The sequence below is a fragment of the Manis javanica genome, chromosome 15 (assembly GCF_040802235.1).
Source record: "Manis javanica isolate MJ-LG chromosome 15, MJ_LKY, whole genome shotgun sequence".
Lineage (NCBI taxonomy): Eukaryota > Metazoa > Chordata > Mammalia > Pholidota > Manidae > Manis > Manis javanica.
The window spans coordinates 86,421,666-86,440,749 of NC_133170.1; the positions used below are offsets into that span (position 1 = coordinate 86,421,666).

The 19,084-nt window shown below is 41.7% G+C and overlaps 1 protein-coding gene across 1 annotated transcript in view; it reads right to left on the bottom strand.

The window, feature by feature from the left end:
• Window positions 1-19,084, bottom strand: part of CLTCL1 (clathrin heavy chain like 1) — an 82,570-nt gene that overhangs the window by 46,297 nt on the left and 17,189 nt on the right. Inside the window, 5 exon segments of the mRNA XM_073223147.1 lie at window positions 230-427; window positions 1,148-1,321; window positions 3,591-3,704; window positions 6,081-6,242; window positions 16,526-16,794. Coding sequence (XP_073079248.1) covers window positions 230-427; window positions 1,148-1,321; window positions 3,591-3,704; window positions 6,081-6,242; window positions 16,526-16,794 — 917 coding nt within the window.

Consider the following 19,084-nt stretch of genomic DNA (forward strand, 5'->3'; position numbering starts at 1 on the left):
GGGTGAGAAACATGTATGCACGCAGACAAGGACTGGAAGAGAATGACAGAGAGTAAGTCGTTGCAGTAGGACTGTGCTTTTTGCCTGTTTCCATTATTGTTATGTCACTGGCGCAAAAATTCTGAAGCTACAACTAATGGGGCACTAAGACTCCGACGGCAGTCGTGGAACAATGCTTTTGTGATGTGGTTCACTCTTGGCAGAGTGCACAGCGTCTAAGCGTCTTTACCTTTGGTGCAGTCGCTGCCACTTTGGCGGCTTCAGCATAGCTCCCCTGTGCAAAGAAGCCATGGAACTTCCTCACAAGTAACTCTTCTGCCCCAGCCAGGTTACTACGGATGGCCAAACGCAGACCAAGGTCTGGATTCTGAAGCACGCTGGTTGCATAATTCACAATGTTATCTTCCTCAACACAAACTGACAGCACCTGTAAGGACCCAGTAAGCGAGGCTGGTTCAGCCTGGAAAAGCGCTCCCCACATGCACCGCCACACCCCACTCACAGGCACTGGGGTGCCACCACAGTCTAAGGTTCATGCTGAGTATGCCCAAGATGCTGGTTCTAACAGTGCCAGGACGCGCAGGGGCCAGACACCTAATGGTGACCCAGTAGATACCATGACACAGCAATAGCCTGGGACTCTATGTAGTCATTTAAGACTGTAAAAATATCAAGTGAGAATGAGAAGATGCAGGGACACTGGCCAGTGATGCTTTCAGGAAGACAATTATGCCAAAATGACCTGTTTTCATTGAACTGACCCTTTTTCTTCCTAAATGCTCTTTTTTAAAGCACAGATTTTCCTGTCTTTTTAACTTTGGTTGGGAAAGGTAAGTAGCATAGCTTGTGGTTTTACACCCACACCAATCAATGTGTGCATGGCCGGAAGATCCAGTGGTATCAGAACCGCTGCTCCACTGCTAGACGCTGCATGCAGGGAGCTGCTCTCTTCTCTGGGTTCGTCCTCTGGGAGGAGTGGCGCTGAGAAGTGCGTGACGATGTCAAGGAGAAGGGAGGAGGGAGGTGTGGGTGGGAGTTTCACAACAGGAGCTAACTAAACCCGACTGCTCTCCTTGAGGAGGAGGAAAGGTAAGCCCCAGGCCCCAGTGAACGGAGAAGGTGGGAGAGGACCCTCAAAGCGACCTACCTGCCCCTTTTTGTTGACAGCGATAATTCCAGAGGTAGGTTCATGTGGGGCAGTTACAAAGATCGTGTCAGCACTAATACGGTTCATATAGATGCACACGCCAGACTCCAGGTCATACATATGAAGACAGCCATACTTTGTGATCAAGTAAATAACACCATGTTTAGCTCCAACCTATAAGACAGAGAACAACAGGTGGAGAAGCAAGCAGAAGCCAAACAGAGCAAAAGAGTTCACAAATGGTGAAAAAGGACTCGAGCTTCTTAGACCAAGATATCACGTATCATTGGTGGGAAAGTGCATTCCTGAGACGTGGATCCCAAGTTGATTCCAGTCCTACCCCTTTGAGAACTAGTGTTAAGGCCAATATTCTGCCCAACCACTCTCAAATAAAGGTTCCATTAAGTAGGCTATTCCATTTATCTTTCAGGTACAGCTATCCTTTCCCGAATTTCTTACCAAATCTCTCTGGGCAAGCTCTAAGTTCGTAAAATAAGGGGAAAGTTTTGGGCAAAGACCTCAAACACTGTGTTCATAGTTCAGCCTGCCCTCTACCACCACTTATTAACCTTTTTTTCCTTTGCTAAGTGCCACTGACTCTTACAGAAAAATATTTAACACATGGGAAATCTTGAAAGGGTGGGAGAAAGACAGATGAATTTGCCCAATTAAATTATTATAAAACTTATGGTGATTTAGAAGTATGATACTAAGAAATAAAGAGACAGAGACAAATGTAACTTAATTGAGAACTCTGAAACAGAATCAAACATATGTAAGAATTTAATAAGAATGAGTAGGTATTTCATATCAAAATAAGAAAAATTGACTTTAACCAGTATATGATGTTAATATAACCAGCTGGCTATATGGGCACAGGGAATTAGGAATGACAGTAAGGAATTGTATCTCTACCCTATTCTTTAGATGAAAGTAAATTCAAGATGGTCGAACATTTTTAAATAAAAAGCAAACAAAAGTAAGAAAGTAATAGAAGAAAACACGGGTGAATATTTTTGTCACCTTGGGGTCTATTATTCTTTTTAAAATATGCTATGAAATACATGTAAAAATGCAAAACTCCGAGAAGGTGGAGCACACCACAAATAAACTTTTGTTATGACTGAGGAAAAATATTTGAAACACAATATTCACTTAGTACTCAAATATTATAGAGTTCTTATAAATTAGATGAAGACTCTGATAGAAAAAAATGCCAAGATCAGGGAGAGGCAATTAACAAGATGCATATGAGTGACGGTGAACCCATTCCACCTCGACAGTAACCAGAGGAAATGCCACTGCACAGTGCCCAGCTATCAAGTGGTGCTGGCAGGAGTGTGAACTGGCCAGCATGGTCGTAAAGGTCAGCGACGTGCACGTAGCCCTGACCTGGAGTTTATCCTTGGATTTCTGGAGTAATGTACAAAGATGCATGGACAACAATGATTCTAGAAGTGTTCACTGTCAACATAAATAAATGCCCACCAACAGGGAATTGTCTAAATGAGTAATGGTACTTCTACAGGGCAGATGATAGACATTAACATATACACACACATTTTACGGGCATAAACTGGTCTACAAGGTAGTGAGAGGTTGTAAAGCACAAGGCCAGTGCAAAGCCATTCTCTAAGTCTATCTGTGTATATGTGCATACATGCACGCATGCAAGATGGGATGTCACAATTACCAGTGGTAGAAGGATTTCAGTTGACATTTAATTGTTATATTTATTGACATAATTGGAGTTTTATGGACAACACATATTTTTTGTAGGACAGAAAAAAAGCAAGTTTCACTTTGGGAAAAAAATTGCATTCTTTGGTCACATAACTATTTCCAGAAATCTAGCTTAAAGAAATTATTGTTAAGTATGGTCAAACACTTGAACACAGAAAAAAAAGGAAATAGCTAAAACATCCTACAGTTATGATACATTTTTGAAAATAAGTGTTTCCCTCCCACAATATTAACAAAGAATGTAATACCTTATGGAGATACTTACAATGTACTGAGTAAAAGACTCAAAAGGGGGGTAGATTGTGTTATCTTACTCATATAGTGAGATCTCAGTTTTGTCTGGGAAAAGTTTTTATCTGAATTTTTAATATAACAAGTGGTAGGATCTCAGATATATTTTGACATGCAATTGGTTCATCTATTGATGGATTTCCTTCTTTGTGCGTCTTTGTATAACAGTGACCAAAGGAAAAGGCCCGGGACTTCAGGATGTGAGTTGGAAAAAGTCCTGCCTACGGAACGGAGAGCTCCTCTTCAGCGCGTCAGCGAAGCATGAGCTGGAAGACCAGCGCCAGCGGCGACCCCTCTGACCCCAGCATAGCTACTAGGGCGCTGGCGGAGGCCGGGAAGCGCTGTCTGCTGTCCCCCGTCTGAGATCCCTGATCTTCTCCAACCCACTCGGAGAGCAGCACTTTCACGCCTGCACAGCCACGGGGAAATCAGTCTGAGCCTCGGGAGGGAAAAACACGCCCACAGCCTTCTTTACAAAAGGCCGGTTTCCTGTTGCAGGCTGTCCAACTTCAACTATGTGCAACTGCAGAAGAGATTGTAGGTCAACCCAAGCAAACGTCACTTGATGGCAGACTGATGCTGCCCAGTGCACAGTGGTGAGCAGAGCCTCAGGTCCATTAGTCTGTAAGATGAATGATAAAACTTACATCCAAACTCGGTGACCTGCTGCCCCCTACCAGGTATAACACGGAGAGTGGATGCCAGGGCCCCGGAGGGACGTTTAGCTCCAGCATGTGGCCGAGTCACTTCTCCCCTTGCTGGGCCTCTCAGTGTGATGCCCGTGCGACAAGGGGCCCCGGCGAGGGTGTGTGTCTCCTCAGCTCTGCCACTGCTCTCCGGACACAGCTCAGCCAGCACAGACGTCAGTGGACGAGATCCCGTAACTGAATGCCGAACTCCCAAGACAAGTGATTATAGCAAAGGCCTGAGTTTTTCAAGGTTATGCTGGGAAATTTAAGAGTCTTTGGAGATTCAGGAGGAATGAGAATAGACATGGGGGTCCATCCCTGCTTTTTTTTTATCAGAACAGCAAGTTCCTTTCAGCTAAAGAAAAGGTAACACAGCTGAAGCAAGTCTAGAAAAATCAGGAGTAGCTGGACCAGAGACATGAAACACGGGCTGGGGGAGGCTCAGCGGAGGAAATGGATGAGACAACGCTCACTTAGCAGAGAGCTGGCATTTTGCCTGGCAGAGAGAAGGGAGAAATACCAGAGGTTCAAGGCTAGTGGAGGATGAACCTGAGACAGGGGCTAGAAGGGGGACGGCTGATGCAGCAGGCAAGCGGGGGCTACTGTGAGTTACAACAGGGGAAATGAAACGGAATACAGGTACTTTAAGATAAGCCATAGTTCAGACAACTGCTTTTGATGGGTGTGGTAGCTCTGAGCACCTCATAAATGTCTATTCCCTATCCCAAATGCGGGTGTGATAAGGGTCTAGTCTAGCACAGATGTGAGACTTGCTGAAGGCTGGACAGTGGCAACAAGAAAAGAACGGTCTCCCTGGGTGTGGTTTCTTGCTTGGGAGCTGGGAAGGATGGGGCACTGCCAACAGAAGGGAGGTGGGGAAGGAAGCCAGCCTCCTCTGGGAGGAGGGCGTGGCGACGGCAACAGTCAGCACTACGGACCCCGTGTTCAGACAGGACTCCGATCCACATGTGGAGACTAGAGAGCCATTCCCAGATGGGCTGAACTAGAAGGGAGGTGCGTGGCGAGGGACACACGCTGTGCAAACCACTGAAGGACCCCCACACCTCCCACTGGGTAGGGGAAGTGCGGTTCGGCCACCAGTGTCAGGTGGCAGGTGGGCAGTTGCTGTGGGGGTCTGCGGTGAGGGCCCCGCGGGGAGAGGCCGCTCTGACGGCCGGGCCCAGGAGATGTGGGGGCTGCCCATCTCCAGAGCCCCTCTCTTCTCTCCTCTTGCTGCCCCCAGTGCGCAGGGGCTCCTGGTGGGCTCTCCTTCCCAGGGGGCCTGGCGGGCAGGTTCTGCTCAGATGAGGGAGCCTGGGGCTGGCTGTCCAGCTCTGTCTGTGAGGAGGTGGGAGCCTTGTCCTGAGGGGATACGGAGGCAAGCTCTTAGTGTAGGCTGACATTCTTACCTGACTCCTATTTTTCTATTGGTTCTCAACTGAGCAAGACATGCGCTATGTTATACGAGAGACCAAAGTGTCCAAGTAAGACTACTCAAGATGAGAATGTCTGGAAAGCTGCAGACTGGTTCAGAGCTTTTCTCTTGGGGAATATTTCTGGGCTACTGATCACCCCAAAACGATGGTATTGGGAAGTATCTTTGACAAGAGTGTACTGGGATAAGGACCCTGTCTTGAGGCAGCTCTCCAAGTGACAGACACACCCCCCAGGGAAGACAGCATGAGCCCTTCACTGCCATGCCCCTGCCGCGGCAGCCCCACCAGAGAGCTGTGAACCACACCCCCAAGCCTACAATTCAGCTCGCCCAGGGCACAGCGCTGGGCTCCCACCCAGGCCCCTTCCCTTAGCAGAGCACGCCTCGGTGACGATGGTGTGCACCAGTTCTTCCACAACAGTTGCCTCCAAGGGATGGGAGTGTGAGCGCAGAAACCACATGCGCCTAGCTGATGCTCAGCAGACTCTGTCAAGAGAAGCTTTAGGGGAAAGGGACAAATTAATTGGCAGCCGACTTCAGCTTATTAACTTTATGCAAAGGTTGGCCTGTGAAACTACCAATATGGACAAAAGTGAGTTGTTCTAAATACCCTAAGAGCCTTCATTTACATGAACCACTTGTGGGCTGTTCCCCATTCTCAGTTATAAACTGGTTTCAGAATGTAGGCCAAGCGGCTACCAGTTACACTGATACAGACGCCTAACACAGACTCAGAACCCTTCTGGGGTAGAAGGCAAAGCGGAGTAGATCTTACCTTGCCCCCTGCAGGACTGCGTACAGCGAAGCAGAAAAGGGTGGCAGGCTTGGCATTCCCCTCGCTCTGGAACTCTGCAAAAGCAGCGGCGTGGCCTTCTATGGTTTGGGAGACCTTCCTGTCCGCAGAGTAGAGCTGCATTGCCCCAATCACACGGTTTTGCTGAGAAAAGATATTTTGCAATGCCAGGGAGAGAAAAAAGATGGATACAAGCAACGGTTAAAAAGAATGTTTCTAAAATGAAAGCCTAATTTTTTATATAGTTACTCTAATAAAGTATTAGTCTACTGGATATTAAATGACATCATACAACTGAATTTGATGTAGAAAGATGGCTACAAACACTAGGGAAAAACGAGACTACAGAACAGTATGATAAAGGATCCCAATCTGTTAAATATGATGCGTGTGTACATATATTCTATGCACACACATACATTCATATACAATGTGTATATATCATATGTATACCTACATATACCCATATATGTGTGTGTGTGTATGTATATATTCATATTCATAGAAAGTCTTTGAAGGAAAAATTCCAAAACTTTAAGAGTAGTAAAGTCAGGAGGAGGAGATTATCGGCCAATTTTGAAAATTGTTCAGATTTTCTCAACTTTATGAACAGCAAAAATTGTACTTAATAAAAACCAATATGGCTGGTATCTTTTATAAAACTTAGAACTTATATTTCCCAGGAAAGAATTTCGATACATTTACATCCCAAGTCCAACGCTCGACAAGCCAAGTGAACAGAACACCAAAGCACCACAGGCCCGGCGCCGACAGCTCAGCTTTCAAACCACCATTGGGGCCAAATAAGCTCCTGTGCAGCCTGTGGGTAACATTCAGATCCTCAGTCTACTCCCTACCTACCCAGAGCTCCTTAAAAGGGGAAAACAAGGGCTTCAACTTCATTCTTTGTAAACGTCCTTTCTATTGCACAGACTTATGTTAAAGTCTTATGCAACTTTACATGTGCACATGCTACAACACAGATGAGATGAACCTTGAATATGTGCAAAGTGGAAGTAGAGTCACAATTGATTTGCAATCCCTAGTGACTAATAATACTGAGCATCTTTTCCGGTATTCAGTGGCCATTTGTATTATATTTGGCTAACTTCTATTCAGGTCTTTTTGCCCACTTTTTAACTTTGTTGTTGAGTCAGAAGTCTGGATACTAGACTCTTATCAGATAAATGATTTGCAAATACTTTCTTCTATTCTGCAGGTTGTCTTTTCACTTTCTCGACAACATCCTTTGACGCAGAAAATTTTTAATTTTGATAGAGTCCAATTTATCTATTTTTTCTTTTGTTGCTCATGCTTTTGACATTATACCTAAGAATCCACTGCCAAATACAAAGCATGAATATTTGCCATGTTTTCTTCTAAAGGTTTAGAACTTCAGCTCTTACATTTAGCTATTTGGTCCATTTTCAGTTAATTTTTGGTGTGAAGTAGGGGTCCAACTCCTTTCTTTTGCATGTGGTATCCTGTTGTCCCAGCACCATTTGTTAGAGAGAAGATTCTTTCCCCATTGAACATTCTTGACATGTGTCAAAAATCAACTGGTCATAGATACATGGGTTTATTATGTATATGGAATTCCAATTCTCTTCCATTGGTCTACATGTTTACCCTAATGCCCATGAAGTTTTCTGTTGTCAAATGCCTGTGTGATATTGTGTACTGGTCTTTGTCCCTGGTTCCTGGCACAGAACTCCTAAAACCCTAGTCATTTCCTAAGTGACATGAGTCGACAGAAACATCTCTAGTTACAGTGTTTATTCTTAGTTTCTGATTCCTGACACAAAAGCTTCTAAGACCCTTGGAACCTTCCAGAGTGATGAGTGTCTTTTTTTATGCTAATGAGATGATGGTGGCCCCCAAATAGCTTCAGGATAGGGTCCGGTCACCAGAAAGCCCAAAGAATGATTAGAGGACTGGAACTTTCAGCCCTACCCCATCCCAACCTCCAGGGAGAAGAGAGGGGCTGGAGACTGCGTTAATCACCAATGACCAATAAAATCTCCACCAAACCCCTACAGGATTCAGAGTCCTAGGCTGGCAAGCACGTTGATGCGCTGGGAGGCTGGAGGGCCTGCAGGAGATATGGGGGCTCCACATGCACCCACTTCGGTCTCTGTGCCTTGCCTAACGCATCTCTTGCATGTGGATGTTCCTAAGTTGCATCCTTTATAATAAACCAGTAATAGTAAGCAAAGTGTCTTCCTGAGCTCTATGAGCCATCCTAGTAAATTATCGAACCTGATGAGGAGGCTGCTTGAACCCGATACATAGCCTGTCGGTCAGAGGTTTAGGTGGCTCAGGACATGAGTTCTACCAGAAGGCCTGGGAGTAGTCTCGTGGGAGCCCTTCACCTGTGGGGTCTGCACCGACCCCAGGTGATTAGTGTCAACACTGAACTGGATTCCTGGATACCCAGCTGGTGTCCACAGAGAAATGGAGAATTGCTTGGTGAAGAAAAACTAATATGCTTGGCGTCAGAAGTGCTGAGAATGAAAACAGTTTACAGCTTGGATTTTTTAATTGGTTTTTATTTTTGTCAGTAAAGTATAAACAAAGTAGCATTGTGATTTACAGTCTTTCTTTTAAAATAGCTTCTCAAATATGATGATTTCCTTATAAATGGGCATGATTCCCAAGAGTACTGTTAGCAACTTTTTTGAGATATAATTCATATGCCATATTACTCATTTCTTTAAAGCATACCATCTGGTGTTTTCCAGTTTATTCACAGGACTGTACAATATTCACTACAGTGTGATTTTAGAATACGTTCATTCCAAGAACCTCGTTAGCAGGCAACTCCCATTCCCACCCCCAGTCTAAGCAACTCCTTATCTACTTTCTGTCTCTATAGATAACTATTCTGAACATCTCATAAATGAAATCATACATTATGTGGTTTTTATGACTGACATCTTTCACTTAGCTTAATATTTCCAAGCTTAACCATGATATAACATATATTAGTACTTTGTTTCTTTTGCTGTCAAGTTGGTCAAGTTGGTATCCCACCAGACAGACATCCTACTTATGCATTGATCAGTTGTGGACATTTGGGTTGTTGTTTCCTTTTTGACTAATGTTTCTATGGACATTCAAATGCAAGTTTTTAGGAAATTTCTATCTTAAAGTCTATTTTATCTGATGGTAATATAGCCAATCCAGCTCTCTTTTGGGTACAGTTTGTATGGTGTACTTTTCCCATCCTTTTACTTTCAACCCACTACGTCCCTCAGTTTAAAGTGTGTCTATTGAAGACAGCATATAGTGGATCTTGGTTTTCAAAATATTCCGTCAATCGCTGCCTTTTTAATAGAATGTTTAATCTATTTAGTGCAATGGATAAGATTTACTTCTTAAGAGGAGTAAGATTTAATTCTGCAGTTTTGTTATTTCTTTTCTATATGATTTATGTCTTTTTCTCTTCTATTCCTTCATAACTACCTTCTTTGGTGTCAAATATACTATTCAAGTGTATCATTTCATTTACTTTGTTACTTCTTTTATGATTAAAAAAATTATTTCTTGGTGGTTGCCCGAGGACTACAATTAACCTCTTAATTTATAACAATCTGATTTGGATTAATACCAATATAATTTCAATACTATACAAAAACTTTGCTCTTTTACAGCCATTTCTCCCCATTATTTGTGCCATTATCATCATATAAATTACATCTTTATATACCATATATATGTGTATACACATATCCACACACATACACATATATCCACACACACACTTATTATTTTATGTAGTCTTTTAACTCAGGAGAAAAAAAGTCATGAACAAAAAATACATTTTTTGTCTTTTATATTTACCTATATAGTTGCTTATATCAGTGTTCTTTATTTCTTCATGTGGGTTTGAGTTACTGACTTGTGTCTTTTTATTTCTACCTGAAGAATTCTCTTTAGTATTTTTTATAGGGCAGATCTGTTAGAGACAAGTTCTGTTTCTGTTTATCTGGGAATGCCTTAGTTTCCCGTTCAGTACTTGAAGGGTAGTTTTGTGGACACAGAGGTCCTGGCTGACAGCCCTTTCTTGTTGGTAAAGCCCTCGGAACATGTCATCCCGCTGCCTTCTGGCCTCCACGGTTTCTGGAGAGAAATCAGTTGTCAATCTCATCGAGAGTCATTTGCGCAAGATCAGCTCGCTTCTCTCTTGCTCCTTTCAAGGTTCTCTTTCTCTTTTGTTAGTAATCATGTCATGTCTAGGTCTGGACCTCTCTGAGCATCCTGGCTGGGCAGATTAATAGTTTTCATAAAATTTGCTGAGTCTTTGGCCATTATTTCTTCAAATATTCTCTCATTTCCCTCTGGGACTTTCTCTCCTCCTTTTGGGACTTTCATTATGTGTATGTCAGTCCACTTGATGGTGTCCCAAAGATCTATACGGCTCTGTTATTTTTTTATATTTTTTAGTTCTTTATTGCTATAATCTATGTGGTGAGACACTGTTCTCATGCTTTCCTTTAGTTCTTTTAGACATGGTTTCCATGAGTTTTTTAAAACATTTAAAAATAGCTGACTTAAAGTCTTGAAACTCCAATGTCTATGCTTCCTCAGAACAGTTTCTACTGATGGCCTTTTTTCTTCTTCTTGAGTATGGGCTATACTTTGTTTCTTTGCATATCTTACTTTTTTTGTTGAAAACTGGACATTTTAAATAATACAATGTGACAACTTGAAATCAGATACTCCCCCCTTCCTTAGGTTTATCATGGCTGCTTGTTTAGGAAATCTCTTGAACTAATTCTAGCAAGTAAATTCTTTGTCATGTGGTCATTGAGGTCTCAGCTTACTGGTCAGTTAATGATCTGAAAGAGGTTCCTTGAATCTCAGCCTTTGCTGAGAGGCTGTGTGTATATTAAGATATGCCTTCAATCCTCTGGTGGGAAATTTACAATTCTTCCTTGGCCTTATCAGACACTCAAGGTCAACCAGAGATAAGAGCTTAGAGCCTTGTCAATTCTTTCTAGGGTATGCACACAGCCTGAACCATGCACTGGCCTTCTAGATTCCCAAGAATATGCTGAGTCTTTGAAAGCCCCTATGATCATCGCATTCTATAGATTTTCTTTTTAATTTTTTTGCTCAGCTGATTTGCCTCAACTGCTATCATCCCTTCAGGCAGCTGTGATGTTAAACAGCTGCTGCTGATGGTTTGATAACGCATGTCCCAGGAGATAAGGCTGTTTGCACTGAGCAGGAGTGAGTCAAATCAACTAAAGAAAAGTCCTGTGAATGGAGATCTCCAAGAAACTGCTGGACAAGTCAAATAATGACATTTATCTCAGAAAGGTACATTTGGAGAAACTTTAAACCATTCTGCCTCCTTCAGAGGCTATTTGGTTGCTTGATTTCACCAATTTGTGGAGCTGTTGGTTTTCAAGGCTATCACAAAGCTGGAGAGACGGGGATGGGAACAGGGCAAGTTCAAATGCCACCAAGCCTGCAGTCAATTTCCTGAGTTCTGAAAAAGTTGATTTTGACAATTTTTGCCAGGGCTCTCACTGCTTTCACGGAGGAACAGATTTTCAGAGGTCCTTACTCCATTGATCCGGCTGAGGTTCGATATGTGTGGATGTTTCCCTCTCTCTCGGGTGTATAACTAGGAGTGGAATTCCTACGTTTAACTTTTTGAGGAACCGCCAAACCGCCTTCCATCGTAGCTGTGCATTTTGCATCCCCACCAGCAGTGTATGAGAGTTCCGACTTCTCCACACCCTTGGCAACACTTTTCAGTGTCTGTCTTTTTGATTAAGGCCATCCTAGTGGATGTGAAGTGATAGCTTACTATGTTTTTGATTTACATTTCCACAATGACTAATGATGTTGAAGTATCTTTTCATGTGCTTATTGGCCATTTATATATCATGTTTGGAGAAATGTCTGTTTAAATCACTTATCCATTTGAAGACTGGATTTATGTCTTTTTATTATAGAATTTTAAGAGTTTTATATATTCTGGATACAAATTCCTTACCAAATATATGATCTTGAAATCTTTTCTCCAAATAGTAGGTTATTTTTTCATTTTCTTGATGGTATCATTTGTCCACATAGTATTTTAATTTTAATGTCCAACTTACCTATTTTTTATTGCTTGTGCTTTTGATATTATATCTAAGATGTTTTTGCTTAAAAAAGGTCTTAATAAAATTTACTCCTGTTTTCTTCTAAGAGTTTTACAGTTTCAGCTTTTACATTTAGGTCCGATCCATTTTGAGTTAATATTTGAGTATGATGAGAAGCAGAGGTCCAATTTCGTTTTTCTGTATAGGGATATCCAGTATCCCTAAACCATTTGCTGAACGAACTGTTCTTTCTTCCATTGAATTATCTTGGCATTCTTATAAAAAAACCAATCGGCCATAAATTTAAGGATACATTTCTGGACTCCCAATTTCATTTCATCGATCTAAATGTCTATTCTTACCTCGGTGACACGCCGTCTCGATCACTGCGGAAGCTTTGGAATCGGGGAGAGCAGGTGCGCCCCCACTTTGGCTATTCTGGGTTCTTTGGATTCCACGTGAATCTGAGGGTCAGCTTGTCAATTTTTACAAAGAACTAGCTGGTATTCTATAGGGAATTACACTGAACAGTTTGGCAAATAGGACTATCCTAAAACTATTAAGTTTATGACCTATGAACATGGGATGGTTTTCTCTTTATTTAGATCTTTAATTACTTTCAACAAAAATAAAATGTTTAGTAATTTTAAGAGTATAAGTTATGTAATTTAGTTAAATTTGGTCCTAAGTATTTTATTTATTTTTTTATGTGATTGTTAATGAATTGTTTTCTTAATTTCATTTTTGGATTGTTCACTGCAAGTGTAGGATCATAACTGAATTTCGTATCTCGATCTTGTGCTCTGCAAACCTGATGAACTTGTTTGTTAGTTCTGGAAGTTTTTTACTGGGTTTCTTAGGATTTTCAATATACTAAGACCATGTCTTCAGTGAAGAGAGATCATTTCAATTCTTCCTTCCAAATCTGGGTGCCTTTAATTTTTTCTTTCTTGTCTAATTGCTCTAGTCGGAACCTCTAGTTCAATGGGGACGGAAGTGGCAAGAGTAGACATCCTTGGCTTGTTCCTGACCTTAGAAGGAAAACTTTCTTTTACCATTAAGTAAGATGTTAGTTGTGTTTTTCATAGATGCCCTTTATCAAGTTGAGGAAGTTCCTTCTATTCCTAGTTTATTGAGCAATTTTATCAAGAAAAGGTGTTAGATTTTGTCATATGATTTTTCTATGTCTGTTGAGAGGACCATATGGCTTTCATCTTTTGTTAATATTGTATATTATACTAATTGATCTTTTGGATATTAAACCTACCTTGCAGTCTTGAGATAAATCCTACTTGGTCATGGTGTACAACTCTTTATATGTTTCTGGGTTCAGTTTGCTAGCATATTGTTGATGACTTTTATGTCTATGCTCATAGGAGGTAGTGGTCTGTAGTTTTCTTGGGATGTCTTTGGTTTTGGTATCTGGGTATTGCTGGCCTCTTAGAATGAATTGAGAAGTGTTCCCTCCTCTTCTATGTCTTAGAAAAGTTTGTGAAGGGTTAGTATTAATTATTCTTCAGCTATTTGGTAGCATTAACAAGTGAAGCCATCTGGGTCAGAGATTTTCTTTGTGGGTAGTTTTTCCATTACTAATTAAATGTCATAACTTGCAGGCCTATTCAGATTTTCCATTTCTTCTTGAGGCATTTTCAGTAATCCATGTCATTCTAGAATTAGTCCTTTCATCTAAATTATCTAATTTATTGACATACAACGTTCCTAGTATTCTCTAGTAATTCTTTTAGTTTCTGTATGGTTTGTCCCACCTATTTTTGTAAATAAAGTTGTAGTGACATGCAGAAATGCCAATTCATTTACTTGTCTACAGGCTGCCTGAACTACAACTTCAAAGCTGAGTAGTGGTGACAGAGACCATAGTTTTTTTTGGCCCACAAAGCCAAGAAAATTTACTATTAAAAAAATTTGCTGACCTCTGGCTTAGAAGAATAAAATAACAGTTGAAGTACTCTAGTGAAATTGGAGTAAAAGGCTTTTAATAAAAGTATTATAAGCAGGTAAAAAGTGTGGAGTGAAATAACTACAATCTAGTTTTATAATTCTCTGCTCAAAACTCCATTTCTGTCCAACTTCTCAGACATCATTTCTGGGGGAACAAACACATTTCCATACCAGAGTCAGTACAAAGATGAAGCTTCATGGAACAAACAGGGAATTCAAAAGCAAAAAGTATTTTGGGCAACAGGGGAGGAGCACTGAAAGCTGCCCTGAGAGCAGCTTTCCTTCCCGGTGGTGGGGGGTGACTTCAGAGTCCTTTTTCTGGGAGCAGCACAAGCTCAAACAAGCACAGCTTTTCCAATGACTCAGGAAGAGCGAGAAGCTGTGAGAGGAGAGCCTCCGGTTCCCCCCTCGGCCCCATAGAGTCAGAGCAAATCCGTTCTTCCTTTTCACACCCACACCACCTTGAGAACTCAGGTGACAGCATCTGTTGCACAGATGTTTGTGACTCTCTCACAAAAGCATCCTTAGGCTCTGCGTAAGGTACACTCCTCACCCCTCATACCACAAACGTCCCCGTCTTCATTTCCATTAGCAACACCTGAACTGTCTGCAACCTCTGTCCACCATAAAGGGCCAGCAACACCCAGACCCTCCCGTGGAGAGCCAAAGAAGAGTTTCCATGTGAGAAAAGCTCCATAAATAGCATCTCAACTAGGGTTAGTGCCTCCAAAGAGTAAATCACGCCATACATGATATGCCGCAGAAAATGTCCTGGGTGTAACATCACTCCTTTTATGGGACCTTGACAATCAGACCCAAACAAGCCCTGTAAGGCTGACACCACTAGAATGTCACTTCATGTGTGGCAGCAATGGGAAAGTCTGTTACTCCAGATGCGACATGCTGTTTCCTACAAATATGCTTAACTCTAAGCTCTGACAAGAAGAAATAACAGGCTCACTGGAAGCCACAGGCCTGTCACTGAAAGGTTCTGTCATTCTTCAGCAAGTCTCTTAAATTATAGCAAAGAACTCCCAAACCACCTGGGAAGACAAGCTCATCAGTACGTCACCGAAACGGAAGGATGAGAGCCGAGGCACTTCAGCTCTCCCTCATCTCTGCCCCATTCTGAGACAGACGCTCAGCCGTCACCCAACTCTCCTTTTCCCGACAGACATCCCATCCATCACCAAGTTTTAGCCACTTCATCTCTAAAATCTCAACTTTTGCCTATCTTGTTCATCTCCAATGCCACTACCTCCATCTCAATCACAGATGGCTCATTTCTCAAGAGAGGAAGAAAATCCCAAAGTGGAGAGAAGCACCGCTTCCATCTCTGACGGCTCTTCAGCTCCCTCACGGATCCCCCTACTCCGGCGCAGACGGTGCGCCCTGTCATCCATATCTGTCCACCAGATGGCCTCTCAGCCGCCAGTCTTCATGGTGGGGCCCCCTCCACATTGCTGATGGCACTGTTTCTACTCCACCACACTACTGAGAAGGAAAATGAATCCTATCACTTCCACTTTACGACCTGCTGCAGATGTTCCACTGCCTGCAGGTCGGGGCATGCACCTCAGTCTTGCCCCAAACCATCTCTCCAGCCTTGTACCTCTGGCAGCCTCTAATGAACCCTACAGGTACCAGCCGCAGTGGATAACCCCAGACTCCCAGAAAGAGCCATTCTCTTCTGCTTCCATGCCTTTGCACACAGTTTCCTCCCAAAGTATGCTTTTATAGCTGGCAAAATGCAGCTCAGAGGCCCCCTCTGTTGTGGACCCTCCCTGACTAAAGAGACTCTCTTAAACCTCCCACAGCACTCTCTTCAAATGTTTGACCGTTCTCTATGAATTAGAATCCTGCAGTCATACCTTCCCCACTAGGCTATGGAAGACCATTCAATGGCCCGGACTGTCCAATAAAGGTCTAAGGCTAAACATCCTGTAGTTCTCAACTATCTGGTGACTGGTTTAGCCACCAGGAATAAAGAAAAAGGAAGCATGGCACAAAGTTACTGCTTTCTTTATAAAAGGGCATGAGCGGGTAACATTCCATTAAAGCCCCAAAATAGAGCCCCAAAACTAATTTCTAATAAACCTATAGGTTCCAAGTGGCTCTACACAATTCCTCAACAATTCGTTTCTCAAAACTTCCATAAAGTTTGAGGAATGGATATCAGTAACCTGACAGAAGTAGTTAATGGGCCACTGCTGAATTAAAATTCTTCAACGATCCAAAGGTTGGATTTCTTGGTAACCTCTGTTTCTTTCACTCCTGGGCTTATTTCTTCTGCCTTACACCTATCCCAACTTTAGTATTAGGACTAGGGTCTATCAGACCAGGGTCTGAAGGTAGCCAAAAGCTTACCTGAGCTGAGACGCCAACAAGGAGCAGCCACTTCTGGTAGCGGTCAGCCCGGTAGTGGATGATGTGGCACCCTGCCAGACTGGCATGTCTCTCAGACATCTTCACGGGCTGGGAGTCGCCTTCCATGCTCCAGTGGTAGACTGTGGTTTCGGTCACCAGGGCAACAGTGTTCATGGAGACCCATTTCCAGAAGATCACCTCTTCTGTCATTGTATGAGACTTTATTTTACTCTTTATCTCAATATTAAATATTTGGAGCGTCTTCCCAGCTAGTATTCAATGTAATGGAGATAAGAGAAAGATAAATAAAAAAACCGAAAGACAAGCTCTTACACTTTTAATTCTGAATCCTTTTAATATTACTTTAAGTTGTACTACTGACAACTAATCTGATTAAGAGGGGAAAAAAGCTGTCTTAGTAGTAATTAACCATATTTTGATGTCTAAATACTGAGAATAGTCTCCTATGCATTAGACCATTCATCAGAAGATGGTAAAATATATGAATATTTATGGATGTATGAATAACAGTCGGCAATCAGTTCTACTGAAGCAACTATCAAAAGAATCAGTTTAAGGCTGGTTAGACTTAGAATATTCTAGTTTTAAAGCATTTTTTCAGATAGGTCAGCAAAACAAAAGATGCTCTTCTCTGTCAGGGTCTCTGACTTTCAGGAAAGGGCACAACCATCCCTTCAAATTAAACCAGCTTCTCCACATATTTTTTCTTAAATTCTAGACCAGTGCTGTCAAAAAGAGTTTTCTACAGTATCTGAAATATTGTGTACTTGTGCTGCCCAGTACAGAGAACACCAGCTATACACAGCTATTAGGCATTCGTAATGCGTGCAGCAAGACATATTGCAGGAACTGAAATTTTACTTTTATGTAACTATAATTAATTAATTTAAATTTAAATTAAACCTAAATTGAATCAAATTATGTGTCTGGTGTCCAAACATGACAGCATGGTTCTAGACAAAAGGCTTTGGCATCCATTTCCTGACAAGACTCATATTGTTTCTATCTTTGACAAAAAGATGAGTTCTGATTTTGGTATCTATACGCAAAAGTTAGAGCTAACATGAGAGCCTGCTTCCCCCTAAGATCAGGACCAAGACAAGGACTATTACTCTGACCACATACCCTAGCCGGTGCAATAAGGCAAGAAAAGTAAAAGGCATAAAAACCAAAAAAGAAGAAAACCATCTTTTATTCATAGACAGCATGATTGTTCAAAAGAAAATCCTACAGAATCTAGAAACCTACAACACCACTATCAGAATCAACAGGTAGAATATAACAATACTCTAGGATATAAGGTCAATATACAAAAATATCAATTGAATTTCCAGAATCTAGCAGAAAATAATTTAAAGAAGAATTTATAACACACTAAAAGAAAACACTGTTGACCAAGAATCCTGTATCTGCCAAAATTTTCCTTCAAAAATGGGGGAGAAATCAAGACATTCCCAGATAAACAAAAGCTGAGGGAGTTTGTCACCACTGAAACTGTCCTGCAAGAGACGCTAAAGGGAGCCCTGCAGTCTGACATGGAAGGACACGAGACAGTGACTCAAAGCCACACGAAGAAACAAAGACCTCAACAGAAGTAAGGTACATGGGTAATTACAAAAGCTAATACTATTGTAACCTTGACCTATAACTCTACTTTTTGTTTTCTGCATGATTTAATAGACTAAACATTCAAAAAAATTACTAGTCTAAAAGCTAGTGTTATTATAACTGGTTTGTAAATACACTTCTTGTTTTCTACATAATTTAAGAGATGAATGAGTCTGTTTTTGGACACATGATTTAAAAAGATGTAATTGTGTGACATGAATAACTGAAAGAGATGGGGATGGAGATGTAAAGGAGCAGAATTTTTGTATGTTCTTGATATTATGCTGGCATAAATTCAAATTAGACTGTTATAACTTCAGATGTTAAATATAATTCCCGTGGCAACCACAAAGAAAATAGCTATAGAATAGACACAAAAAAATGAGAAAGGAATTTGTTTCCCATAAAAAATCAATTAAACATAAGAGGAAAGAGTAATGCAGGAGATGAGGGACAAAATAAAAGCTATAAGGCACATCAGGACTGCAGACAGTTCGTACTGAGCACCTCAGGAGCTCTCACAGGTATGAGGATACATGCAAACGGAGACTCTTCGAAAAGGGGTCCGATCATGAGACATCACCAGCCAAAACGGGGGGTCTTCGAGATTGAAGACTGGGCCTCTTGACTTCGCTTTTATGCTTTCACACTGGCACCTATAAAATAGCTAAGTGTGTGTAACAATAAAAGTGTGATTCAATTATCGCTGTACAAATACCCTTAAATAAAAAACAGAGTTTTGCTCACTTTGGCCTAGGGTCTTTCAAGTACACTGTACACCCTCCACTTGCCAAGGTGTGCAAGGGTCATTCTTAGGGCCACAGCAGTGCAGGAAAAACAGGACCAAGCTTGAAAATTGTCACTTTGGTTCCAGAGCCTCACACTCTGCATGCAAAAGCAAACGACACTCAAAAATGTTACAGGTGAAGC